The sequence below is a fragment of the Macrobrachium nipponense genome, chromosome 30, assembly GCF_015104395.2.
Source record: "Macrobrachium nipponense isolate FS-2020 chromosome 30, ASM1510439v2, whole genome shotgun sequence".
Taxonomy (NCBI): Eukaryota; Metazoa; Arthropoda; class Malacostraca; order Decapoda; family Palaemonidae; genus Macrobrachium; species Macrobrachium nipponense.
Genome location: NC_087218.1, coordinates 35,386,100 through 35,411,888, shown reverse-complemented (window position 1 = coordinate 35,411,888; position 25,789 = coordinate 35,386,100). Strand labels below are relative to the sequence as shown.

The 25,789-nt window shown below is 42.9% G+C and overlaps 1 protein-coding gene across 1 annotated transcript in view; it reads left to right on the top strand.

Moving 5' to 3' along the window:
• Positions 1-25,789, top strand: part of LOC135202432 (uncharacterized) — a 215,236-nt gene that overhangs the window by 31,802 nt on the left and 157,645 nt on the right. The window contains exon 2 of the mRNA XM_064231828.1: positions 2,070-2,293. Within this exon, the coding sequence (XP_064087898.1) occupies positions 2,120-2,293 (174 nt within the window). The 5' untranslated portion in view covers positions 2,070-2,119. The remainder of the gene's footprint in view (positions 1-2,069; positions 2,294-25,789) is intronic.

Genomic DNA, 25,789 nt, shown 5'->3' with positions numbered 1-25,789 from the left:
CGGTCAACTTTGACTACCGAAATGGTCAAAAAACGCAATTGTAAGCTAAAACTCTTATATTCTAGTAAGTTCAATAATTTATCTTCATTTTGCAACAAATTGGAAGTCCTCTAGCACAATATTTTGATTTATGGTGAATTTATGAAAAAAAAAAAAAAAAACATTTTCCTTACGTCTGTGCGGTAACTCTTCCGAAAAAAATCAGAAATTTTTTCGTGCGATTGTCGTAATGTTTACACCATTTTAAATTAGCCGTTACATAAAGTTTTATATATGAAAATGTGTGCGATTTTATGTAAAATACAACAAAAAATGATTGAAGGTTGTAGCTTTTCTCATTTTTGAAATATTTGCATATAAATAACAATACATGGAAAAAACTACGTTCAGTCAACTTTAACTCTACCGAAATAGTCGAAAAACGCAATTGTAAGCTACTCTTACAGTCTAGTAATATACAGTCATTTTATCTTCATTTTTGAAACAAATTTGAAGTCTCTAGCACAATATTTAGATTTATGGTGAATTTGAAAAAAAACTCCTTCCCTCCACGCGCGGATTCTCCAACGCAAATCTCCGAAATGCATACATCGCATTATTGTTATATTTGCTCCGTTTCATATTAGGCGTTTTATAGATTTTTATATATGAAAATGTGCACAATTTTATGTAAAATACAACTAAAAATAATTGAAGGTTGTAGCTTTTCTCATTTTTGAAATATTTGCATATAAAATAAAATAAAAAAATTCAACATTCGGTCAAATTTAACTTGTCCGAAATGGTCGAAAACTGCAATTGTAAGCTAAAACTCTCTCAGTATAGTAATATTCAATCATTTATCTTCATTTTTAAACAAATTGTAAGTCTCTAGAACAATATTTAGATTTATGGTGAATTTTTTATAAAAACATTTTTTTACGTCCGGGCGTTACGAATTCATGCATCATTTTGTGATAATATTTTCTCTGTGTTGGTTTGATCGTTTTACAATGTGTTATATACCAAAATGATTGCAATTTAGTGTACAATACAACAAAAAACAAATTAACTCATTAGCTTAAACGTTTTGATTTTGCTCACAGCGCGATTTGAATACAATTATATATGAAATTTTGTTTTTGCACTATCATATATTGCATTATTTTATATATGATAATGATATGTTTTTTTTTTCATTTCTGATGGTTGCATACTAAACTTCAGGCACGACAAAAAAGGAGCCAAAAATGAACTCTTAATCTTGAAAACTAAGTGTGCTGTGATTTTTTGAAAAAATTATTTTTTCCGCTTCGGCACTCACTCCGAGACCCCCTCAGCATATGGGAGACAATTTTTATTATACCCATTCAGCGTAAGAGGGTTAAAGGGTTTTAGGATGATAGTTTAAGGTATATTTGAACCATTAAAATAGGCAGTTATAAGCATTTTTAGAGGTGGGTTTTTGGTGTCTAAACTATTTAAATAGCCAGTTTTAAGCATTTTTAGAAGGGGATACCAACTTAATGCAGAATTTTGCTTAACACTGGTGGTTGTGGTACCTAACCCCCCGTAATTACGGGAGACATACTGTATTAGCAATACTTGAAGATGTTATACCTTATTTTTATACCATCTTTGTGGAATTGGCATTTGAGTTGTAGGGAAACTTTTTCTTACAGTTTTCTAAAGTATTCTCTTCAGCAAGCACTACTATAATTTTTTTTTTTTTTTTTTTTTTTTTTGGTAAATTTATATGATTGCAGAAGTAAGTTAATGTTAAACCTACTGCACTTCTTTTATACAATTTGGGCAGTGTTCAAGGCTTAGCACATGGCTTATTTAGATGTAAAAGGGAATTTCATGTGGTAATGTTCATCTCTAGAGACAGATAAAACTACTCTTATAAGTCATCCAATTTCTTATAATTTTCACATGATAGTTGTAAAAAAGATACTAATTTTTCAGTATTAAAGAAACAGTTGTAAAAATGATATTAATTTTTCAGTATTAAAAAACATTTTTGTTAATTTTCATGAAGATTACCATTTTTACTGTCAGATCATGAAAGATTAAATTTTTACTTTCAGAGAAAGAAGAACATAAAGTCATTATTTTAAAAGAATGGGGAAGCAAGAATATGGGAGCTCTTTCAATGCCTAAAGCGCAGCCAACACCCAACAAGCAACAGGCAGGACCATCGGACACTGTACCGGGAAATGCTGCTGTGCCAGAAAGGATGATAGACCCAATACTTCTCTATTTGAGAATATCGGAAATAACAGGAGATAGGCTGTTCCATTTAAGTTGTAAGGTAATAACATTTTAAAAGAATAAAAATGAATGAAGATTTGGCACGCAGTCTGTAAGCATCTTGAAAGAAAGTGTAGTTAGATTCAGACTATTATGTTGAGATGTGGAATCTCAGTGGCTAGAGTTATCAGTCTATACTCTGTCACTGGCGGTGTTCTGCCAGCTTACCAAGTGGTTATATGTTGCATAGTGGGAATGCTTTACTTGACAGGACTCAGCTCTAATTCTCTCCATCATCATTCATGACTAAATATGTCCTTTGAATCTTTGTTTGCTACCTTGTCTTGATTTTTTTGTGCTCTACTGCCAAAGTCTAAATTATTGGTTGTCCCTCAAGTTTATCATATCTGCCTGGCAACCACTCCCTTGGTGTGTCTGTCATACTTACTATGTCAGTCCAACGCATATATGGTTGAAGCAATTTATGTCAAACTTGGTACGAGAATGGCCTATCATGCATAGCTGTGCATGAAGAGAGATCATTTGTCATGTGGAGAGCTTTTTTTTTAACATACATTGGCAAATGAAATGGGGAATATAAATATAAATTTGGATATTAAAGGTTAACTTTTTAAATACATATTTAGACAATTTTGTGCAGTCTTGTGCCTTTGCTAGATGTCACACATAATGACTGCAATACTTGAAAGGAAATTCCAGGATGATGACCCTTGTATTCAGAAGTTTGTTGCTAGTACAGGCAGTCTCCGGTTTATGAAGTGGGTGCCATTCCGACGGTGCGTTGTAAGCCAAAAATTGTTGTAACCCCAAATAATCATTGAAAACCGCAAGAAAGCCTTACTTTTAATCCTTTGTGTATTCTTTGGGTGTCTTAAAAATAACATATCATGCATTTTTATTGTCTTTCATAAAAAAAAGCTTTCCAAATTTTAACTTCTATATATATATATATATATATAGAGAGAGAGAGAGAGAGAGAGAGAGAGAGAGAGAGAGAGAGAGAGAGAGAGAGAGAGAGAGAGAGAGACTACTTACTCTCCTGCTAGTGTATGCAAAGCCCTCGAGGTAAAAGCTTTGTGGTTGGTTAAAATCCCACCCTTCCTGCCAATAGCATGTTGTCAAGGAGAGCAGGAGAAAGAGGAGGGGGGTGTTATGAGTTGTTAATGGCTACTTTTAATCCCTCCAGCCAATAGTGTGTCATCATGGAACCTACATGATGGAATTTAGTATATTTTTGTGTTGATACAGTAACTCATAGTTCATTAAAGGATATGCACAGTACAAAAAGAGAGAGATATGGGCAGTTGGCCTTATATACATAAATCTCAAAGAGTGAAATTATTTGTGAATTATTGAGAAGAGAGAGAGAGAGTCATTTGAAATATTTACTTCGGTAGCTGTGTTTTGTGGTTTCACAGGATTTTAGTTGAAAATTTTATTGATACATACTTTGCCATGATTACCATATACGTACTAATACTATTAATATTTGAAAATTTTATTTTTATAAAATACATTTTTATACTAAAAAAATTATTAGTAGTGTTCAAGTTACAATAATTCCCCTAAGGATAATCCGATTTTACAATCTTCTAGTTAAGTTTAAAAAAGTAAAAGAGAATGGTAAAAGTATTGTTGGTAATGTTATACTTATTGTGTAAATGCATACAGCCAAAAACAGCTGATTTGTTATGAACTGAATCCGATAACAACAGCGGTTTGCTTGGATTTCAACCATCGTACGGTAGTAAAAAATTACTGTAGTTATGTTACAAATGCTGTTAAGTAGAATAGGACTGATATATTTTTACATTACTATATCCTCATTCGCTATGGTGAAAAGATCGGCAAGAGCATATACTGCTAAATTTAAGCTGCAAGTCGTAGCTGAAGCTGAGGAAAGAATGCTCATCAGCTAACAACTATTATTGTGCATTGGCAACATAGAAATTTTGGCATAACACCAAAATTTGAGAGAAATGTGTTCTAATCAAAACTATTTGTCATGATAGAACACATTTTATTGTGATCACTCCGATACAAGATAAATATGTAAAGCTTATAGTATTTTGATGAAATCAAGTGAAAATATCGAACGCAATCTGTTGATTGTTCTGACGCTGTATACTTACCCCGAACTACTATTGTAGGAGAATCCTGGATTTCAATCCGGCACTGACCAGGAAAAACTGGTTATATTCTCTCCCGACCCCTAGCCTTTCCTGGTTGCTGTAGCATTCACACGCTCTAGCTCGTCGTCCTTTACTGGCCCGTTTCCAATTTTCTTTCCCTGTGTGTTGTGTGTTTGCCACATGTGTGTAGTCTTTTGGTTTTTTATGAATTCTTTGCCACAACGGCGTTGCCCAGGTCCTGAGGGCAGGGTCTGCGGGGCTTTCCTGTCGCCTATCAAGATAGATCCCCACACTTTGTGCAACAAATGTCGGGGTCACCCTTGTTCGCGGGAGGCCACGTGTGGAGTGCGGTGCTCTGCTCAGTCCTCCTGGGGTCCCCATGGGACTCTCCTCCTCCTCCTCCGCGATCCCAGCCACCTCTCTGGAGGTGGGGGAACTTCCAGGTAGACGGCGGGAGCCAACGGATTCATCTGGTGTTCCCCCGGCCCATGGTCGGGCACTCCCCGTGCACTGGGTAGGTTCCCCCTAAGGGAGAAGGCATTCCCATTCTTGGGCCGCTCCTCCTCCCCTACCAGGATGGAGGCTCTCGCTAGTAGAGTGAGCTCCCAAAGGGAGGGCCTCTCTGTTCGTTCCCGTGCGGATCACCCTGGCCACTTCTCCCACTCACCATGGCAACTCCTCCCACTCACCCCGGGACTGGAGCCGCCGCAGAAGAGACGAGGAGAGGTGTCTCATCAGAAGAGAGATCATTGTCGAGTGGTTCCTCCTACAGGTCGTTAAGGAGGAGGCGCTATCGTTCCAAGAGGAGACGCTATTGGAGGAGTCGAGGTCGTTCTTTCTCTCCTCCCCGGATCGTAGGTCCAGATCTCCCTGTCGGAGCAGGAGCGGCTGTCGCCGGGACAGCTTGCGTCATAGGCTACATCACTCGCAGACCTCCCGGTCTCTGAGGTCGGTTCCCGAGTGCACCGCTCCCTTGAGGTCCCCCTGCAAGCCGGGCCTCCCCCCCTCCTGGGTTTGTCCCCCTGCGGCTCCGATGGATCCCGTGCCAGCTTCGGTGGCCCCAGTGGCCTCCACTATAGCTGAACGGGCTCATTCCTGCTCTCAGCCACTATGCAGGAGAAGCGGAGCTCTCTGCTTCAGCACTCCCCAGGAGGGGCTCCCCCCTCATCCCAAAGGTGCCCCATGACACCCCCTCCAGCTCGGTTGGGGGTCCCCCTTGGGGTGGGGTTGCTGCAGTTAGAAGTAGAGGGCTCTGGTTTGGCCCGGCAGCCCACTCCTCCCCCGTCCCTGCAACCGGTAGTGGGGCCGTCCTTATTGAGAGAGGACTTTGAGGAGGACACCTTCACTCTTGCCAGTCTTCAGAGCTCCCTGGAGAGCCAAGGTGCTACGGACGAGGGCTCTGCGTTCCGCAGGGTGCTCAGGTTGATCCGTACGGAGAACGGTTTTGCGGAACCTCCCACTCCCCCGAACTCTAGGAGGCTCTTAGCGGCAGACCGATTCTTTAGGGGGAAGGTGAAGTCCAAACCTTCCCTGAAGCTCCTTCCGTCTGCCAAAGCCAGGCAGAAGTTATATGCTCCAGAGGGCATGTACCTTGCCCTGAAGTTGGTAGAGGGCCCTCTCACAGCCCTCTCACCAGGCTGTTTGGGAGAAAAGTTATTGGCAGGTCACGTGTCCTTCTCTGAACAGGAGCCCATGGCCATGAAATCCACGGTGTTGACCTCCATCCATGTTGCGTTGTGGTTGGACCACTGGACAGGCGCTGTCACCAGCTTCACAACTGAACATTACTAACTGGGTCCTGAGGTGGAGAGGCACCGTTCTTGCTCACCTCCCTAGGGGCTTCCCGACTGGGAGGCGAAGGCCCTCCGGAAACTCCAGTGTAGGGGGAATCCATTTTCTCAGATTGCTTGAGTTTGTTGGAACTTCAGGAGGCTGGGGCCATCAGGGAACTCAGCCCTCCTCCAGAGCTGTTAAGTCCACCTCATCCTCGTTTAGAGCCAGGCCTGCGTCCTCTTGCAGAGATAAAGGCAGCCGTTTTCCAAGAAGGAAGTAGGAGGTGAGGCTTCCTACCCGACTTGATGCCGGGGGGGGGCCTCTCTCTCTCTCTCTCTCTCTCTCCTCTCTCTCTCTCTCTCTCTCTCTCTCTCTCTCTCTCTCCAATCATCATTGGCAGGACTGAAAGGATCTCAGGGCCGATCTCTGGACTGTCCAGGTCCTCAGGGACAGCTACCAGATCCTCTTCTGAGACGTAAAACCTCCCCTGACGGGTGAGCCGGACAGCGGGGCGTTCAGCCCCCAGATCCCCGGTCACGGGGAGGCTCTTTGACTGGAGGTCCTGTCTCTATCGGAGGAGGGAGCCCTCCAGCAAGTGGTAGACCACTCCCTGGGGTTTTTCTGTTGTCTATTTTTCTGGTAGCGAAGGCTTCCGGGGGTTGGAGACTGGTAATCAACCTGTCCATCCTAAACACATACCTCTTCAAGACAGAGTTCAAGCTGTAGACCCCTTGCTCTATGCTGGTGACCTTGAGGGGACTACACGCTGTCCCTGGACCTCAGACGCATACTTTCAGATCCCAGTACACCCCTCCAGCAGGAAGTACCTCCGCATAAGGTGGGAGGGAACAACGTACCAGGTCAGGACCCTCTTGTTTTGGTGTCTCCTGCAGTACCTGGACGATTGGCTACTTCTTCCCTTCTCAAGGGATCTCTTGAAGAAGCAGAGGGATGAACTCCTGAACCTCTGTGCTCGTCTAGGTATCGTCCTGAACTGGGAGAAGTCGCACTGGATCCCTCAACAGGATGGTGTAACTTGGGATGGATCTAGATACGGTAGAGCCAGGGCTTCCCGTCGAGGAAACGAATCTGCAGCATGAGAAACGTAGCAACCCCATTCCTGACAGACACGCCCTGGCCAGCTCGGGAGTGGCAGAGGCTGCTAGGCCACCTCGTCTCCCTGGAGAAGCTAGTACCTCAGGGAAGACTGAAGATGAGGCCCATCCAGTGGGACTTGAAGGACAGGTGGGCCTCAGACAGGAAGAACCCATGGGAGCTAGTAGCCCCCTCTCAGCTGAAGGCGGATGCCCTTCGCTGGTGGTTAGACGACACGAACCTCTGGCGGGGGGTCCCAATGGCGGACATCCTTCCAGAGATGCTCTTATTCACGGACACATCGAGGGAGGGCTGGGGAGCCCACCTACAGTCAGAAGTGTGGGGGGAGGAGAGTGGTCAGATCGGGAGCGCGAGCTCCACATCAACAGCCTGGAGCTCCTGGCCATCCTCAAAGCCCTCCAAGCCTTTGAAACCAACCTGAGACACAAACGAGGGGCAGTCGTGCGACAACGCCACCATTGTTGCTTACATCAAGAAGTTGGGGGGGTCTGAGATCATGACTCCTGTGCTCCCTGGCAGAGATCGTGCTAGAGTGGGCGGCGAACACCGGAATCTACCTGTTAGCAAGGTTCATTCCAGGAAAGAGGAATGTGATTGCGGATGGACTCAGCAGGCAAGGCCAGGCCCTAGGGGCGGAATGGTCCCTACACCCGGCAGTAGCAGGCGAGTTGATCGGGAGGTGGGGCTCCCCATCCATGGACTTGTTCGCAACGAGCCTGAACCACAAGCTCCTAGTGTTCTGCTCCCCAGTCCTGGACCCGGCAGCGGTTTGGGAAGACACGTTCCGGCACCCATGGGATGGTCTACACCTCTACGCATTCCTCCCCTTCAGGGTCCTCAGTCGTCTCCGGACCTCCAAAGCCACAGTCATGACCCTCGTAGCCCCCAGGTGGCCGGACAGAGACAGGTTCCCGGATCATCTGGAGATGTCCATCCAGGAACCCTGGGAACTCCCCCAACCGAAGGCCGGACCTTCTAAGGCAGCCCTACTTCGAGTTTCATGGTGTGAGGGCCTGGACACCCTCTGCCTCACGGTTGGAGGTTTACGAGCTGTTCCTGAGCAAGAGGGGTTTCTCATGCAACGTGGCCTCCCGCGTATCGGGATGCCTTGGGAAGTCCTCCGTAGCAGTTTACCAGGCGAAGTGGAAGCTCTTCGAGGCCTGGTGCAAAGGACAGAACTTGGACCCCCTATGTACCAGGATTCCCCACGTTGCGGAATTCCTGGTCCATCAGAGGGAGGACAAGGGGCTCTCCATTGCAGCCACCAAAGGGGTCTGGGTAGCTTTGAGCCAGGTCTTTTATCAGAGAGGGGTAGAGCTGAGGAATTCCAAGGACATCTCCCTGCTCATTAGGGGCTTGGAGCAGTCATGTCCCCCTAGGTCCTTGCCAGTACCTCGGGACGTGGCCAGGGTCATGGATGTAATGAAAAAGCCCCCTTTCGAGCCACTCAAGGATTTTACAGACAGAGAGCTCACACTCAAGACAGTCTTCCTCTTGGCCTTAGCATCCTCCAAGAGGGTGGGAGAATTTCATGGCCTTTCCTACCAGGTGTCCCACTCAAGGGGTGGAAGGAACAAACTTTCAGGTTCGTGCATTCCTTTGTAGCTGAGAGGACGAACAGTTTGTGGAGTTCTCCATCCCAGTCCTGCCGAAGTCAGAGGACCCCAAGGACCTGCTCCTTTGCCCAGTCAGTGCGGTAAGGAAGTACCTCAGCAGGACGGAAGGACTCTGCCCCGCTATTCAAAACCTGTTCGTCTGTTCGTCTCCACCGGGCACGAGAAGAAGACGGTCGCAAAGAACAGGAGCTGGTCTTCCTCCTCCCCCCCCCCAAGGTGCAAAGCCCCATGTCATCAGAAGTATAGGCACCTCCCTGTCTTTCGCCAAGAACCTGGCCATCAGCCAGATCCTCCGGGCAGGGGTGTGGAAGAGGCAGTACACCTTTATGGCCCATTACCTCAAGGATTGCACGAGGAGGTCTCTTGACGCCTTTGAGATGGGGCCGGTGGTGGCAGGCCAGCAGAGGGTCTAGTCTAGCATAGAGGGAATTCTTCATATGAATGGGTGTGTGTATATGATGGGTGTCCATCCCCTGTATCCTACCCTTCCTCACTCCCCCTTTCCCTACTTGGCCTTCAACGTAATTGACAAGATTCCTCAGCCATCAAGTGAGTCTATGTGCGGAATAATATATGCTTACAAACCATTGCATTACACACATAGAAAGTTATTCCCTCCGCTCGCCACCAGTCGTGATTGGTTCTATTTGGTGGGGGGGATCCCCACCTGCGCCCTAATCTGGCAGAGCCGGTCTCACCCCCCTTCCCCCATCTCCTTCCTTCCTGAAGGAGGCCAACCTTTTCCTTCGGGACCCATCCTTACCTAGACACTCCCACCTCCTAGTGATTAAGTCTCCTACGTTAGCAGTTCGGGATAAGTATATGGAGTAGCAACAAATCACAAATTTTAAGGATAATTTGTATTTTTCTTAGCTATACTTAACCCGAACAATGGAGTTTTTACTCCCACCCTACCGTCCCCGTGTATCTGAGGGCAGGAACTCTAGAGATGTGGACAGGACTGCAGGTCAGAGGTCGTGATCTTCGACCCTGGGGCACATACCTGGCTGGGGGTCAGGTGGGAATAACCAGTTTTTTCTGGTCAGTACCGGATTGACATCCAGGATTCTCCTACGATAGTAGTTCGGGGTAAGTATAGCTAGGAAAAATACAAATTACTTAGATTTGTGCTTTTTTTATGCAATAAACATGCCTTCAGTGCCATCTACTAATGAAAAAAATAACTAAATGTTCACAGTGATACATATTCAAGTGATGTTTTGACTTGAAAACACTTTGTATAACGTAAAATAACCTTGTCCCATATCAGTAGAATATGTTGAGATTCATTTACGCTAACTAGAAGCAAGAAAATCACTCAGATTTGAGTTCATTACAGCAAAATAAACTTTCCACGCAATTGTCCTCAGCTGATTTCCAAACCAAAACATTGATTGCTTGTTTCTGTTTTATAATACAGTAGTAATATGAAAATACATACAATATTATTGGATGCAGTGAAGTAAAGCATAACTGTAAAATTTAAAAGATCTGTGCAAAAGATGCATATTCATTATGTTTGCATTTTATCATTGTGATACTAGTGTGAATGTTATATACTCTAATTTTATATCTTGGGATAATATATGGTAAATGTTCAGTTGGCACTCTGAACCATCTCAGCCTTCCAAACCTTGCAAATCAGCAACCCCCCCCTCCACCCCCCCCCAATAAAATATTTGAAAAGATAATAAATTTGATGTGTTTTGTGGCGCATGACTAGCATACTTTGAACTGCTTCAGATACAGATCATCTATTTTTGAGAACTGGCGACTGCATAACGGGAATCTTACAATCCGATCACGCATATATATATATATATATATATATATATATATATATATATAATACTATACTATATATATGTGTATGTGTATATATGTATATTATGCATGTGTGTAGTGTGTGGGTGGTTGTTGGACTTCATCCCGCAATTGGTTTAATAGCAACCGGTCAAAAAAACGATTTGGACGTAAATTGGCCTCTGTTAAATTACCGAATGAATATTATACTGTGGAAATCAGTTGAGGGCAATTACAAGTTAAGTTTATTTTGCTGTATTAAACTCAGATCAGGGATTTTCTTGCTTCTATTTAGCATAAATGAATCTATACTATTGGTATGGGACAAGGTTATTTTATGTTATACCAAGTGTTTTCAAGTACAAATGTCACTTGAATATATAATGTTATGAAAGAAATTTAGTGATTTTTCATGAGTAGATGGCACTGATGGCATGTTTATTGCATAAAAAAAAATTCAACAGATTGTGTTCGATATTTTCACTTGACATCATCAAAAATACTATGAGCTTTACATATATATCTTTTTATCGGAGTGAAAACAGTAAAAGGTGTTCTTTCATGCCAATTAGTTTTGATAAAAATAAGTCTCTCTCAAATTTTATTTACGGTTGAGTTTGATGGTGCCATACTGAATCTTGCGGGAGTTTCATCCATGTTGCTGATGCATGATAATAGTCATTAGCAAATGAACATTCTTTGTTCAGCTTCAGCTACATCTCGCAGCTTAAATTTAGCAGTATATGCCCTTGTTGATCTTTTCTCTATAGCAAATAAGAAGATAGTAATGTAAAAATATATCAGTCCTATTCTACTTAATGTCATTTGTAACATATCTACTGTAATTTTTTACTATCGTGCTATGGTTGAAATGCAAGCAAACAGCTGTTGTTATTGGATTCGGTTGTTCATAACAAATCAGCTGTTTCTGGCTGTATGCGTTTACACAACAAGTACAACATTACTAAGGATACTTTTAGCATTCTGTTTTACTTTTATAACTTAACTAGAAGGTGAGTTAGATAGAGATGGAGGACAAGGGTTTAGCCAAACTAGAAAATGGGATAGATAAACACAAGACACAAATGGACACAGAGGATGTGCACTGTACCGGGCTACTGTGTGTGTGGAGAGGCGGGAGCTGGGGTGGCCTTAAAGTCGATCAGTCCTAACTTGCATAGGTTGTAAGTTGACAACTAGCTTTTTGTGCAAATGCAACACTAGTCAGTTTTTTCTTTTTTGTAGGCTTATTTATACGTGGTTATCTGAATGTATTTACTGTAGACTATCTTGGGGTGTATGAATGTTTTTAAATTTATGTATACATTTTGGAGAAATGTTATTTGGCAATTAATCATATCCACATTTCTCTGGTACAGTAAGTTCCAAAACTGAAGCGACAAATTTCAGAGAATTTCGTTCGAAATTCACTAACTGGCAACTACAACTCGTAGCTGAAAAATATATTTTTTTTCTACAATGAAAGCTCTATCAAGCAAAATAAAGCTAACATATGATGCACAAATATCAAATCTATGATATTTATAACAATCATAAGAAAAAATTAATGTAATAGTAATTATTTTAAAGTATAACAATTACTTCAAACTATAGAAACGAAACAATTTGAAATTCTCGTTCAGCACGGGATTACCAACATTACCAATGTATATTTCGAGCAATGTGCAAACAAATATTTAATATTATAGTGTATTATCAATTATTTTAGCGAAGATGCATAAAACCATGCAAGTATCAATAGAATGTGAAGGGAAAATCTCCGCGACATTAAACATAATCAACCATGAATGAACCTAGATTCAATGGAGAAGTTGGGGTGGTTGGTAGTTCTGATTCTAGCTTCTAGGACCGAGCATAAAACACCATCTTCGAAAAAGGCTCTAACCTCTGCTGCCACCTTCAGGTGACTAGGCCTAGTTCCAGGCATTGCAAGGCTTACAATGCAGGGCCACTGTCTGTTATTTAGGCAAAGATAGAACCTTCAGGACCGACACCAGGACCTGTCCTTGCACCTGGGAAACAGACTCGCTATATAAAAAATAAGAAAGTCGGTCGCAAGCAACCAGAACACCCGTAAAATCACCATCTGGTTAAGTAGGGAGAAGACAGACCCCAACCACCCCTTCGCCCCTCTACCTCTACCTCTACCCACAATACTAACTCCAGTACTCCACCTTTTTCACTTCAACCTATTACCTCAAATCTTCGAATCATCCCAACCGTGAAATTTAAGACTGAATTTGCGTAAGTGGGCGTATCATAAGGGAGTGATATCACCCAAATTAATATTTCCACTGAAAACCAGTAATCAGTTCGATCCAGTCAAGTATCATTGCATAACAGAAATTTATGAGATTTTGGGATATATATATATATATATATATATATATATATATATATATATATATATATATATATATAATATATATTATATATATATATATATATATATATATATATAAAGAAGCACCCGAGCATGACCAATAGGCCTAGTGCTCGATTCTTAAAACATAAGACCAAAAAAGTCTGGTTATTCCTGATAGATAAAACTTCCTGAGAGAGAGAGAGAGAGAGAGAGAGAGAGAGAGAGAGAGATGAGAGAGAGGGCATAACAGGGGATACTCGAATTAAAATAATGCTCGCCAAGCATATAAGTTAATTTACAAATATTAGGCCAATGCTTATGCACACGGTTCCTGCTGCCACTCTATGGTGAACACTTCATATCACACTTTGGAAGCCGCAGATGTTTCTTTGGGGAAATTCTTTTTTTTTCTATTAATAAACAATTACTGAACTAACATTGATCATTCACTGGGGAAATACTTTGTGCGCCTATACAGTTAATCACTGATACGTATTATCAGATAAATAGGATGACAATAATTGAAATAAAATATACTAACTGGCAACCCCACAAGTTTCTAAAGAAGTACGATCAATTCTGAGATTTGTCGCTTCACTTCTGGAACTTACTGTACAGCTAATCACACGCCAACAGCACCTTTGCTAGTCACCCCATCAGTGCCTTCACAGTCAGAATACCCAGATATTTTTGAGTAAGAGTACTGATTTAACTGTACAGTCATAAATGAATTATTTGTATTGCAAAGGAGAATGTTCTATACAACTAATAAATAAGTTCCCTAAAGTTATTACAAGTGTTTCTTCTGGTGAAATAGGTTCCCGTATTATGTTATTTGGCGGAATGTCGTCCTTAATCAAAGTAAGTAGATCGTCAAAAGATTTAGTGGACATTCTCAAATCATCTTCTTCCTAGCTTAAACCCATTTTTATATGGGGTGGCCGTTGTGAATGAGTCATCTCCATCAATTTCTGTCCTGTGCCTCATTCTCATTTATACCTTTTAATATCATATCTTCCCCTACACAATCACGCCATCTCTTTCTTGGTCTTCCCTTCTTTCTTCTACCCTGCACTTCCATTTCCATTGTGTCTTCCAACATGACGTTCCTCCCTTTGTAACAGGTGTCCATACCATCAAAGCCTTCCCTCCTGTATTTTCTTCAATATTCAACTATACCTTTGTCGATCCTCTTTTATACTCCTTTCTAATCCTATCTTCCCTTGTTACTCCCGACATCCATTTCAACATTCTCATTTCTGCTACATCCATCTTCTCTTCTGTTTTCCTCATACTTGCTGTTTCTGTTCCATATAACATTGCTGGTCTGACCACCGTCCTAAGAAACTTTCCTTTCAATTTCAGAGGGACCTTCTTGTCACAGAGGACCCCTGATGCAGACCTCCAGTTATTCCATCCTGCCTGAATTCGAAGTCTCACCTCTTGGTCCATGCTTCCACTATCCTCTAATACGAACCCTAAGTACTTGAACTTCTGTACTTTCTTTATTTCTTCCCCTCCCAATCTTATGCTACTTCCACCGTTCTCAGTAACACTGGAACACATATATTCGGTTTTTGATCTGCTTATTCTCATTCCTCTCTCCTCAAGTTTGTCTGCTCTCCACCTCTCCAACCTCCCCCTCCAACTCCTCCCTCCCCTCTGAACACAACACAATGTAATCCGCATATAATATGCACCATGGTACTGCTTCCCTAACATCCCTGGTCATTACATCCATCACGATGTTGAAGATGAATGGGCGAAGTGCTGACCTCTGGTGTAATCCAACTCCTATCTCAAATCCATCTGTCTCTCCGACACTGCTTCTCACTAGTATACACATTCCCGTGCATCTGAATAATTATGACATACTTTTCTGGCACCATCTTCTCCCTCAAACATCTCCATATTTCTTGCCTTGGCACTCTGTCATAGGCCTTTTCAAGGTCTATGAATACCAGATGCAGGTCTCGTTGTTTTTCTCTGAATTTCTCCATCAGCTGCCTTATGCAAAATATTCCATCTGTTGCGCCACTTCCCTTCATAAATCCTAACTGTTTCTTCCGTATTCTCACTTCCTCTCTCATCTTGACAAATTTTGGCTTGTAACCTCTCAGTTTTGGATAGTGTCATGACCATACCATGTGTATGCCTGTCCCTTAAAATAGGGTACACCCAATATCGTCTTATCTTTCGCCGCTGCCACTGGTGATAGAGAAGCCAAATGTACGTTACTTCCTCCACTACCATACTGATTCTGAATGAACCATGTTTATACCGGCATAATGAGTACAGTTACCACTTTTGCATCCGAACGGTATCCACCTCGTGTGAATGAGTTGCCTAGCCAAAACAAAAAGTAGTGATCATGCAAATTTCAAACTTCTAGTTGCTGACAAATTGTAACTAATAGTTATGTAATTATAGTTTGTTCATACACGAAACAAACCTTCGGTCTTAACATTAGGATTTACTAGCGCCAAGCTGGAAACCAGTAGAATTAAAATTACACTTGTGAGATCCAGGGACTAATGGCATCTATACCAGGTCACGGGGCATGTATACCCAGAATGCCCACGGCTACCTGTGACCCACCAGTTATTTTCCTACCGCCTTTAAGATAAGACGTGTTACCGTCTATCTGATTTAAAGCCGGTTTTTCAGTTTGCCCGTTCTTTATCCATTTCATTTTTTATTTTTCATTCCTTTTCTTTCTCCAAGTGTGATCAGTGTGTGGTAAGAGTGTATACGTGGTATGATGGAGAATTTTGCCTCAACATCGGGATCGTCTACCGTTTCGAAGAGGAGACAAAGGAAATGCCCAGGAGTCAGTGGCTTTCCATGTTCTAGGTTCCTAACTTCGGTGTCGACGGATCCTCATCCAACGTGTAGTAGGTGCAGGGAAAACGTATGTACGGTTACTAATCCGTGTTCTGTTTGTCGCAGTTGGTCGGTGGAACAGTGGAAGAAGTTCCTATGTTAAAAGCCAATCCAAACTGAAGGTGGTGACGCCATCTTTGGATGACCAAACCTTACCGGCTTCTTTTGTATCGGCAATAAACCAGGCTGCTCCATATGTTTCTCCACCTGCTTTTGAATTGTCTCATACCCCTTCGGTTTCTCCTAGCGGTTCTGTATCGGAAACGTCAGGAGAGGCCTTGGGTAATCTTATGAATAATATGCACTCTCCTTTGTTCCCAGCAAGTAGAGGGGGAGATCCGCCATCTTTGTTCCAGGCTCTTGCTTCTCAAGCGCATAGGTTAGATGGTACGTGGTCAGCGCTAGGCCTACCAGGCATACCAACCTTGGATGGTCTGGTTGCGCATTATATGACGTCACGGTTCCAGCAGGGTCCGGCAGCGCTGAATGTTCCTCATCCCCTGGGCTTGCAATTTATGGGAATTAATGCCACGGCTTCACCATCTCACTCAATGTTTACAGCGATGCAGAACGTGGGAGGTAGTTTGGCAGCAAACGTGCGGTTGCCAGCAGAAACCTCTCAGTCTCTCCCTACGAGAGGGATGACGTCACAACATACGTCACACTCCGATATGGCAGGCGTGATGACGTCACAGACCGATTCTCGGCCTTTCTCGCTGCACCCAGACGCTAATACGCCTTCTGACCCGTCAATGCAAACTGTAATGCAGAAATTACAGGATATAGAGAAGAGAATGAATAAGAGAGACAAAAAGAAAAGTTGTGATTCGCCTTCTTCGTCTTCTTCCTCTAGTTCGGCGTCATCGCTAAGTCCGATAACGTCACGGCGAGCGCCAGTCAAGCGTTGGAGGAGGATTCGGGAGTTCCTGGCGGATCCTCGGGCTAAGAGGAGAAGAATCAATTCTTCCTCATCTTCGGACCAAGACTGTCATTTCCAAGTCAGCAGGAAGGTCGGGAAGTCAGTGGCTATTAAGCACAAGGTTGGCAGACGAAGCCGTTCGCAAGAATCCGAACAAGCGAGAGAGGTGACGGCCGGCGGGCTAGCGGCCGAGGCGGAGTTGCCAGTTTGGATCGCAAAAACTGCGATACCTCTGGTAAAAATCGACGTTGGCGGCGAAAGGTGCAGCAGAGGATGGAATGCAGGTCCCAGTTTCGCCCGTAAGGCCGTTCAAAATACGTACGAAGGACGATAAGGCTCCTATTAAAAGTACGAAAAATAGAGAGTTGGCAACCTCGGCAGATACGTTCGTGGAAGGCAGTGTCCGTCTGGATAGAAGGTGCGAGGCCGGGCTCGCCGACGCTCGAAAACGATGCCAATACTAATAGAGACGAACTTATATCTGTCTTAAGGGAGCCTTCATCTTGGAGATCTAGACGAGATTCTCGCTCTAGATCCGTGAGCAGAGAAAGAGTGAGACGTTCTCGATCCCCTGCTGACTATCCGGGATCGAGCCAACAGCGGCCAGCAAAGATCAAAGAGACCGCGGCCGTAGGGGCAGGCGGCCGTGGAATTCCGGGCCGTCTGTCAGAAGATAGAGGCGAGACAACATCCCTTGTGACGGAGAATGGTACACTAGAGCCGGAGGAAGGAGAAAACCAAGAGTTTCTGGCCTCGTATGCAGAGGTGATTGATTTGATTCGTCAATTCAATAACCTTTCAGAGAAGACAGAAACACCGGCCAGTATGCTTCCTCCTGGAATTGACATGGCATTTGGACTAAAGAGGGATACCAAGGTGTCGTATGAATTGCCTTGTTCGAGTCATGCGGAATCGGTCTTGCAAACGTAAACGCAAAGATTGCAGGGAGGAATAATTCCTTAAGATCTAATAGATCATTTAAATTTATTCCCCCTCCAATGATAAAGCAAAGGAAATATTATACGACACCGAAGTCCCTTTGCTGTCCCTAGACAAATAAACCCTAATGTTGTAAGGTTAAGGCCTGGATTAACCTTGGATCAGGTTAAAATGGAGTGCCCTTCGATGACGTACCAAGAGGCTGCTACGTTAGAAGCAACAGCTTCTTCTGTCTTTCAGGCTGCTTCTTGGTTAGACCTTTGGTCAACAGCAGTGGCGAAAATTGCATCCTCGGAAGCGAACAAGAAAAGTAGTTGGATGAACCATTGTTCATTAGATTACTACAGTCAGGTTTCCAAGGCGATTGCGTACCTGACAAACGTAAGTGCCAATGTTTGGGCAAATATCCTGCTAATAGGAGAGATGCAGCGTTGGCCTAGACTAAGCCGCAATGTGGATTTGGATTCCCTGTTAGCAATGAGGAATGGGGATATCTTGGAATCGCAACTGCTGTTGCCAGAGGTCATACTGGAAGAGGCGATAGATAGAAGAAGGATGGACACTAACGATAGGTTGGTGCAACAGGCAGTTAGGAAAACGTTTAACAGTCAAACTACTCCTTTGGAGGGAAGACAACAGCAGATGTCTCGAAAGAGACAGTGAGCATAGCATCCCTAATAGAGTCACAAGACCCTCTTCCCCAAAGAGGATAACTCATCGCCCTTCACAATAGAAACAACAGAGGAAGGGGCAATAGGGGAAGAGGGAGAGGCTCAAGAAGATAGGATGGGCGCCTCCCATCACTCGGCCACACCAGTGGGGGTTGCTGGCAAATCACTGGAAGGTGTGGCAGAAACTAGGGGCAGAGCAGTGGGTGGTGGATGTTCTCAGGATCGGGTATTTGATCCCGTTCGAGGTAACCCCGCCCCTGACAGATCAACCATTACCCCACGTCACTTATGCCCACAAATCTCAGAAGGCCACTATTCTGCAGGACGAAGTGAAGAAGATGATGGAAAAAGGAGCTGTGCAACAAGTATGCAGTCCGGCAAAAGGCTTCTACAGCAGGATTTTCCTGGTACCCAAAGCCAACGGGGAGTAGAGGACAGTAATAGACCTGTCAACGCTGAATCTGTTTATAGGAAAACCAGTTTCAAGATGGAAACTCCGAAAACGGTTCTACAAGCAGTCAGAATCGGAGACTTTATGCTGACAGTCGATCTAAAGGACGCATACTTTCAGATACCAGTCCATCAGTCTTCAAGGAAATTTCTCCGCTTCAGTCTTGCAGGGAAAGCTTTCGAATTCAAGGTCTGTGCTTTGGATTGACAACGTCTCCTCAAGTTTTTACAAGAGTGTTCACCCTCGTGTCGGCGTGGGCGCATGCTCAGGGATCAGGCTAATAAGATATCTGGACAATTGGCTGGTGATAGCAAAGTCCAGGGAGAAATTACTCAGGGACAGGGCGGCCCTCCTGCAGCTTTGTCACAGCCTAGGTATTGTGGTGAATCAGGAGAAGTCGCAGGTTGGATCCAAGTCAACGTTTGTGGATATCTGGGAATGGTGATAGACACAACACAATCCAAGTATTCCCGACAGACCAAAGAGTAGAGAAATGCAAAACAAGTGGTGAATGCCTTTCTGGGAAAACAGACACAGCCAGCAAGACAGTGGCAGGTGGTGCTGGGAATCCTAACCTCCTGGAGAAGCTAGTACCACAAGGAAGGCTACACCTTCGGTCCCTACAATGGAGGATGAAGGAGTTTTGGTCAACAACAGTAGATCACCCGTACGAGCAAATTCCCTTGTCGGCAGAAGTGAGGAAAGACTTGCTATGGTGGGTGAACGACGACAATCTGACAGTGGGTGTCCCCCTTCAACAATCCTCCCCAGACCTCTTGCTGTTCTCGGATGCGTCACTAGAAGGCTGGGGAGCCCATATGGAGGAGTTGATGATGTCAGCAAAATGGAGTTGCAAGGACAGAGAACTCCATATAAACGTGCTGGAGTTGAAAGCAGCTTTTCTGGCTCTACAGGAATTCAGGGAGAGAGTAAAGGGACACTCAGTGGTATTGATGTCAGACAACACCACAGTAGTAGCTTATATAAGCAAGCAAGGAGGCCTAGTTTATCGGCAGTTACATGTGATGACAGTTCAACTTCACCAGTGGGCTATAGAGAACCTGGTAGACATCAAGGCCAGGTATATTCCGGGAAAAAGAAACATAGTGGCCGACAAGTTGAGCCGCAGGGATCAGATTCTGGGAACGGAGTGGTCCCTGCACCAACAGGTAGTGGACAGGATGCTCATGTTGTGGGAAGGACCGATCATAGACCTATTCGCAACCAGGTACAACAAAAAGTTGGAATTGTATTGTTCAGTAGTCCAAGACGCAGAGGCAGTAGCAGAAGATGCGCTACAACACCCCTGGGACAATCTGGACGTGTATGCATTTCCTCCATTTTGTCTAATCTGTCAGGTTCTGAACAGGGTAATGCGGTCTCAGAACCTCAAGATGACCCTGGTAGCCCTGTTATGGCCGAAAGCAGAGTGGTTTCCAGACCTACTGGAACTCCTAGTAGATGTGTCAAGAGAGTTACCTCCATGGAGCAACCTTCTGTGTCAGCCGCACGTGGAGAGGTACCACCAGTCGGTGAAGTCCCTATCGCTTCACGGGTGGAGACTGTCAAGTATCTCCTCCGATTGCGAGGGTTTTCGCAGAAAGCAGCAACTCAGATGGCAGGTAATATCAGAAAATCATCTGCGACAGTATACCAAGGAAAGTGGTCAGCATACTGTGATTGGTGTCGTAGAGAGAACTTGTCTCCACTCGGTACCACTATTCAGCAGTTAGCAGACTTTCTGATATATCTCAGAACAGAAAAACATATGTCTGTATCTGCAGTGAAGGGGTACAGAGCGGCTCTAGCCTCAGTCTTACGAATGAAAGGAGTGGACATATCGTCTTCATGGGAGTTGGCCATGTTGATGAGGAGCTTTGAACAGTCATGCCCACCAAAGGAGCTAAAAGCCCCAGGTTGGGATCTGACCAAGGTACTGAGTAGTCTGACAAAACCCCCCTACGAACCACTAAGGCAGTCCACGGATAGGAGCCTGACCCTGAAGACAGTCTTTTATTGGCCCTGGCTTCAACCAAAGGTGGGGGAGCTACATGGCCTCTCATATCTCATAAAGCACTCGAGAGGTTTGGAGATCAATGGTATTTGAGTTTGTCCCAGAATTCGTGGCCAAGACCCAAAATCCAACAATAGTAGACGGCAGATTCGACTCCTTTACCATACCTTCCTTGGCAGACTTTGTAGACAACGACAAAGCTGAGATGCTCCTGTGCCCGTCAGGGCACTAAGGGGAGTACTTAAAGAGAACAAGGCACCTCAGGCCGGGGTGCCGGAGGTTGTTCGTAAGTACAGGACGGAACAAGAAGGAAGTGTCCAGGAATACAATATCGTTTGGCTAAGGGAGACGATCAGAGATGCTTATACGGCAGAAGACAGAGGGTCAGATAGCCAGGTGGGAGCTAGAGCTCATGACATAAGGGGCGTGAGTGCTCCCTGGCAATTTAGAAGAACATGTCTGTGGATAGAATTCTGAAAGCTGGTGTGTGGAAACGCCAAACAACTTTCACCTCATTTTATTTGAAAGATGTTGCCCATAGATCCTTGGACACCTTTTCCTTGGGTCCAGTGGTGGCGGCCCAACAAGTGATATAGTTCATCCAGTGCCCCTGGCGGGTCAGTTTGCGTCTAGTCTAAGATGATGGTATGAAAGTAGAATGAATGGGATGACTGGTCTTTTTTCTTTACTACTTTCTTCCTACTCCTTTAACTACGGGCAATATGAAGGAGAGTACCGTCATGTGCTGGAACGGACTAGATGCAGGTGAGGTGGTCAGCCATACTGTGAAGCTATCTTAGGTGATGATATATACTTTTCAGTAGCAACACACCCCTCTGGATAGGGAAAAGAGGGGTGAAGGTGGATCCAGTTGCAAGGGACAAGAGTAAACAGTAGAATGGTATCTACACCCAGTGCGAGAAAACCAATAGATCCGCTTATATCTTTGGTCCTAGGTTCATTGTCCATTCTCTTAGAATTTCCCTATATATTCGGAAATGGATAAGGTGGCAAACTCCCAGTCAGTTGTAGAGACTTACCTCCCTCCAATAGTAAGTCTATCCTAATGTTAAGACCGAAGGTTTGTTTCGTGTATGAACAAATAACAAATTTGTAACTAATTTGTATTTTTCATAACTAACAAACCTGAGGTCTTAACATTAGGATTTACTAGCGCCAAGCTGGAAACCGGTAGAATTAAAATTACACTTGTGAGATCCAGGGACTAATGGCATCTATACCAGGTCACGGGGCATGTATACCCAGAATGCCCACGGCTACCTGTGACCCACCAGTTATATTTCTAACCCAGTTTAGACTGCTAGGGGGGTGGTTCGAGGTGGGCCTTTAGCTGTTAAGACCTCAGGTTTGTTAGTTATGAAAAATACAAATTAGTTACAAATTTGGTATACTTGATAAGTACGTATATATAAAACTTTATTTTAGTATAAAAATGTAATTTTTGATGAACCCATCAGTCATAATTAGCCTGAATTTGCTGTCAATTCTTAACCCCTTTGCCACTGGGATGTACACATGTACGTCTTTTACGGTCCAGTAATAAAAGACCACGAAGTACGTATGCTTATATGTCTTTCATCCCTCCTCAAAAAGCAAAACTTTTCTTTAGCTTGGACGGGTTTCAGACATAGTATTGTGTATGAGAGAGGTGCTGAAGCTTCACCCACTATTCATTCATGCCAATGAGCATTCAATGGACGTCGTGACGTCATTGTCATAAGGGATATTAGGAGCGGTATTACCCAACACTTGCCAGTGCGCCTCAGGCTATTGTCTGAGAAGGATGATCATGTAGATTTAATTGCAGTTATTTTATTATTTTATTTATTTTATTTTTTTTGTATTCATATCAGATGATAGTGTTTTCAAGGTCAGGGTCTGAGTACCTGCATATCTATCAGATGAGATTATAATGATAGTTTTTCTTAGAGGATGACAGTGATAAGTGTTTGGAAAACATTGAACCTACTGTTGATGAAGTTGGCTGGTCATGACTGATCCATTTAGTGATGTGCGCCCAGACCCAGCCCCCTGATTCACTGAGGGTGACAATGGGATCTCTGCTTACACCAGATTTCACCTGCTTACATGTTTTTTTTTTTTTTTTTTTTTTTTTGTGGTGGTGGTGGTGGTGACAAATTGTGTGAATGGATAAGTGCTCGGGCAGAGGAGTATTTTTTCTCAGCAGAAAAGCGTAAGGTGAATGGACTTCTATGGAGGCCTGTTACTTGTGATGAGATGTATGATTTTTTATTGCTTGCTGATGATAATGGGGTGAATAAAATGCCCTGTATATAATATGTATTAGTCTGAGATGCTGTTGCTTTTATTATTATTACTATTATTACCGTATTATCATTACCATATTATTATTATTGTTATTTCCCTATTATTATTAGTAGTTGTATTATTTATCATATTTTATTGTCATTACCAATGCCGTAAACATTCATTGATGTATACACTGTTCCTGTATGAAACCTAGGACTAACTGTTTTTGTAAGAAAACTATAGTCCATTCACTTAAGGTAGATTCTTGTGCTTACAAGACGTTTGCTTGGTGGCCTCTGATTGGCTGGTACTGGGAGGTTGGCTGTGGCTTAGAAAACTAGCAATATGTTTATATTTCTTCAATAATCTCACGCTTTGCTCAAGATGGTTTAGTTTTGGTCATGCCAAAGGATTCGGTATTAATTGTACAACTATCTCATCTTTTCCTGAAACCAATACGATAAAACACAAAGGAATTACGAGTAAAAGTGAGGAGAAAACATTTCATTCTTTATACCTGTTTTTATTTATCATTGGATTTTTAATAATTCATGTCATCAAGATAAAATAAAACTTGTGTTTTCATACAGTACAATCACCCTGAATATGCTGGTGCCTTCAGATTTTAGATGCGTGTAATATGTGAAGAGAAAATTAAGAATATGTCTTATTATGTTGGATCCGTACTTGACTCGGCCTGAAAGAAAGTCAATCTTCCTTAATTCTTAGTTGTTTATTACTTCACTGAGATTATTATTTCATATCACTTAAATAAGTCCCTGATATCTCTTTCGTTTGAAAATATATTCATATAATAAAATTAAAAACAAATATTCTGAAACAACCTGATTAAAGCTTATAGGCTGAGTTGAAGAGTGCAAAGTCTGTTCACAGAGTTCAACGTCTTTGCTGGACTGAATTCCCCGCTTCCCACCTAGATCTTGGCTAATGTTATCAGATGCATCCATCTGATTATTATTATTTTCCTTATCAGATATGTCCAGACATACTGTATGATATTGGATTGAAAATGTTCGGCAGTCATAATGGGAATTCTGTGTATTTAATTAAAGAAAATGTAATGGTGTAACATGGTAAATATTGTCGAAACCTCAACCTCAACCTCTATATTGCCAATTGGCAACGCAAATCTCTCTCTGAGACGACCAACACAACGATGCCTTGCAGATCATATTCTCTCGGCAATACCATCAACTTGAATCATTTACGGATGCAACATAAAAGACGTATTCTTCATTTTCTCTTCACATACTACATGCATCCAAAATCTGAAAGCACCAATGTATTCAGGGTGATTTTATTGTATGAAAATACAAGTTTTATTTCATCTTGATCGTGTTAATGATGGAAAATCCGATGATAAGTAAAAACAGGTATAAAGAATCAAATACTTCTCTCTCCACTTTTACTTGTTGTAATTCCTTTGTGTTTTATCTTATTGATTTCAGAAAAAGATGACTTAATTGTACAATTAATACTGAATCATTAGGCATGACCAAAACTTTCCTAGCTTGAGGAAAGCGTGAGATTATTGGAGAAATATTAACATATTGCTAGTTTTCTAAGCCACAGACGAAAATAATGAGACTGAGCTAGCGGCCTACCTCCCAGTACCAGCCAATCAGAGGCCGCCAAACAAACGTCTCGTAGGCACAAGAATCTACCTTAAGTGAATGAACTTTAGTACTGATATTGCTATTACTACTACTACTATTTCTACTACTTTATAACTGTTTCTATATCTGCAATAACTTTTTCCACTAAATATTCCTCTTTTTTTCTGATATCCTTATAATATCTTTTACTTTTTTGCCAATGAGGTAGAAAATATTCATTGATATATAAAGAAAAAATATGAATAACAAAATTTAGTGGGAGCAAGTTATGATTGATATACTACTCACAGTCGACAGGTGGTCTCATGCAGTATGCAAGCATTTGCAGCAATGCAACAGGATGGTGGTGAAGGGGTTAAGGCTAATTAACTGATTAGTCTTTATGAAAAATTCAGTTTTAGACTGTAAATTATTTAAACTTAAAACTTGCTGTAATAAGGCCCAGTATCTTCTAAAGACATACAGGCGGTCCCCGGGTTACGACGGGAGTTCCGTTCTTAAAGACCCGCGTCGTAACCCGAAAATCGTCTTAAAGCCGGAACGACGTTCTTGAAAACATGTCCACAGGGAAAATTTCACTACTAATTTGCAATTTTTCTTAGGGCCGTATCTCTAAAATTATCACTAATTTACTTTTTTCATGTGCAACACTGTGTATTCACAAATTACTGTATATTTTCATTAAAATACAAGAGAGAGAGAGAGAGAGAGAGAGAGAGAGAGAGAGAGAGAGAGAGAGAGAGAGAGAGATAACTCCTTAGGTTTCAATAGATTGAAATGAACGTCTGTAGGCAACTTTTTCCCCTCCCATAAATACATATATTTCTCCAGAGAAGAGAGAAAGAGAGGACTGTGCAATTATGTTTGTCTGTCTATCAATTCTTTTGCTGAGAAGCAAGAGAGA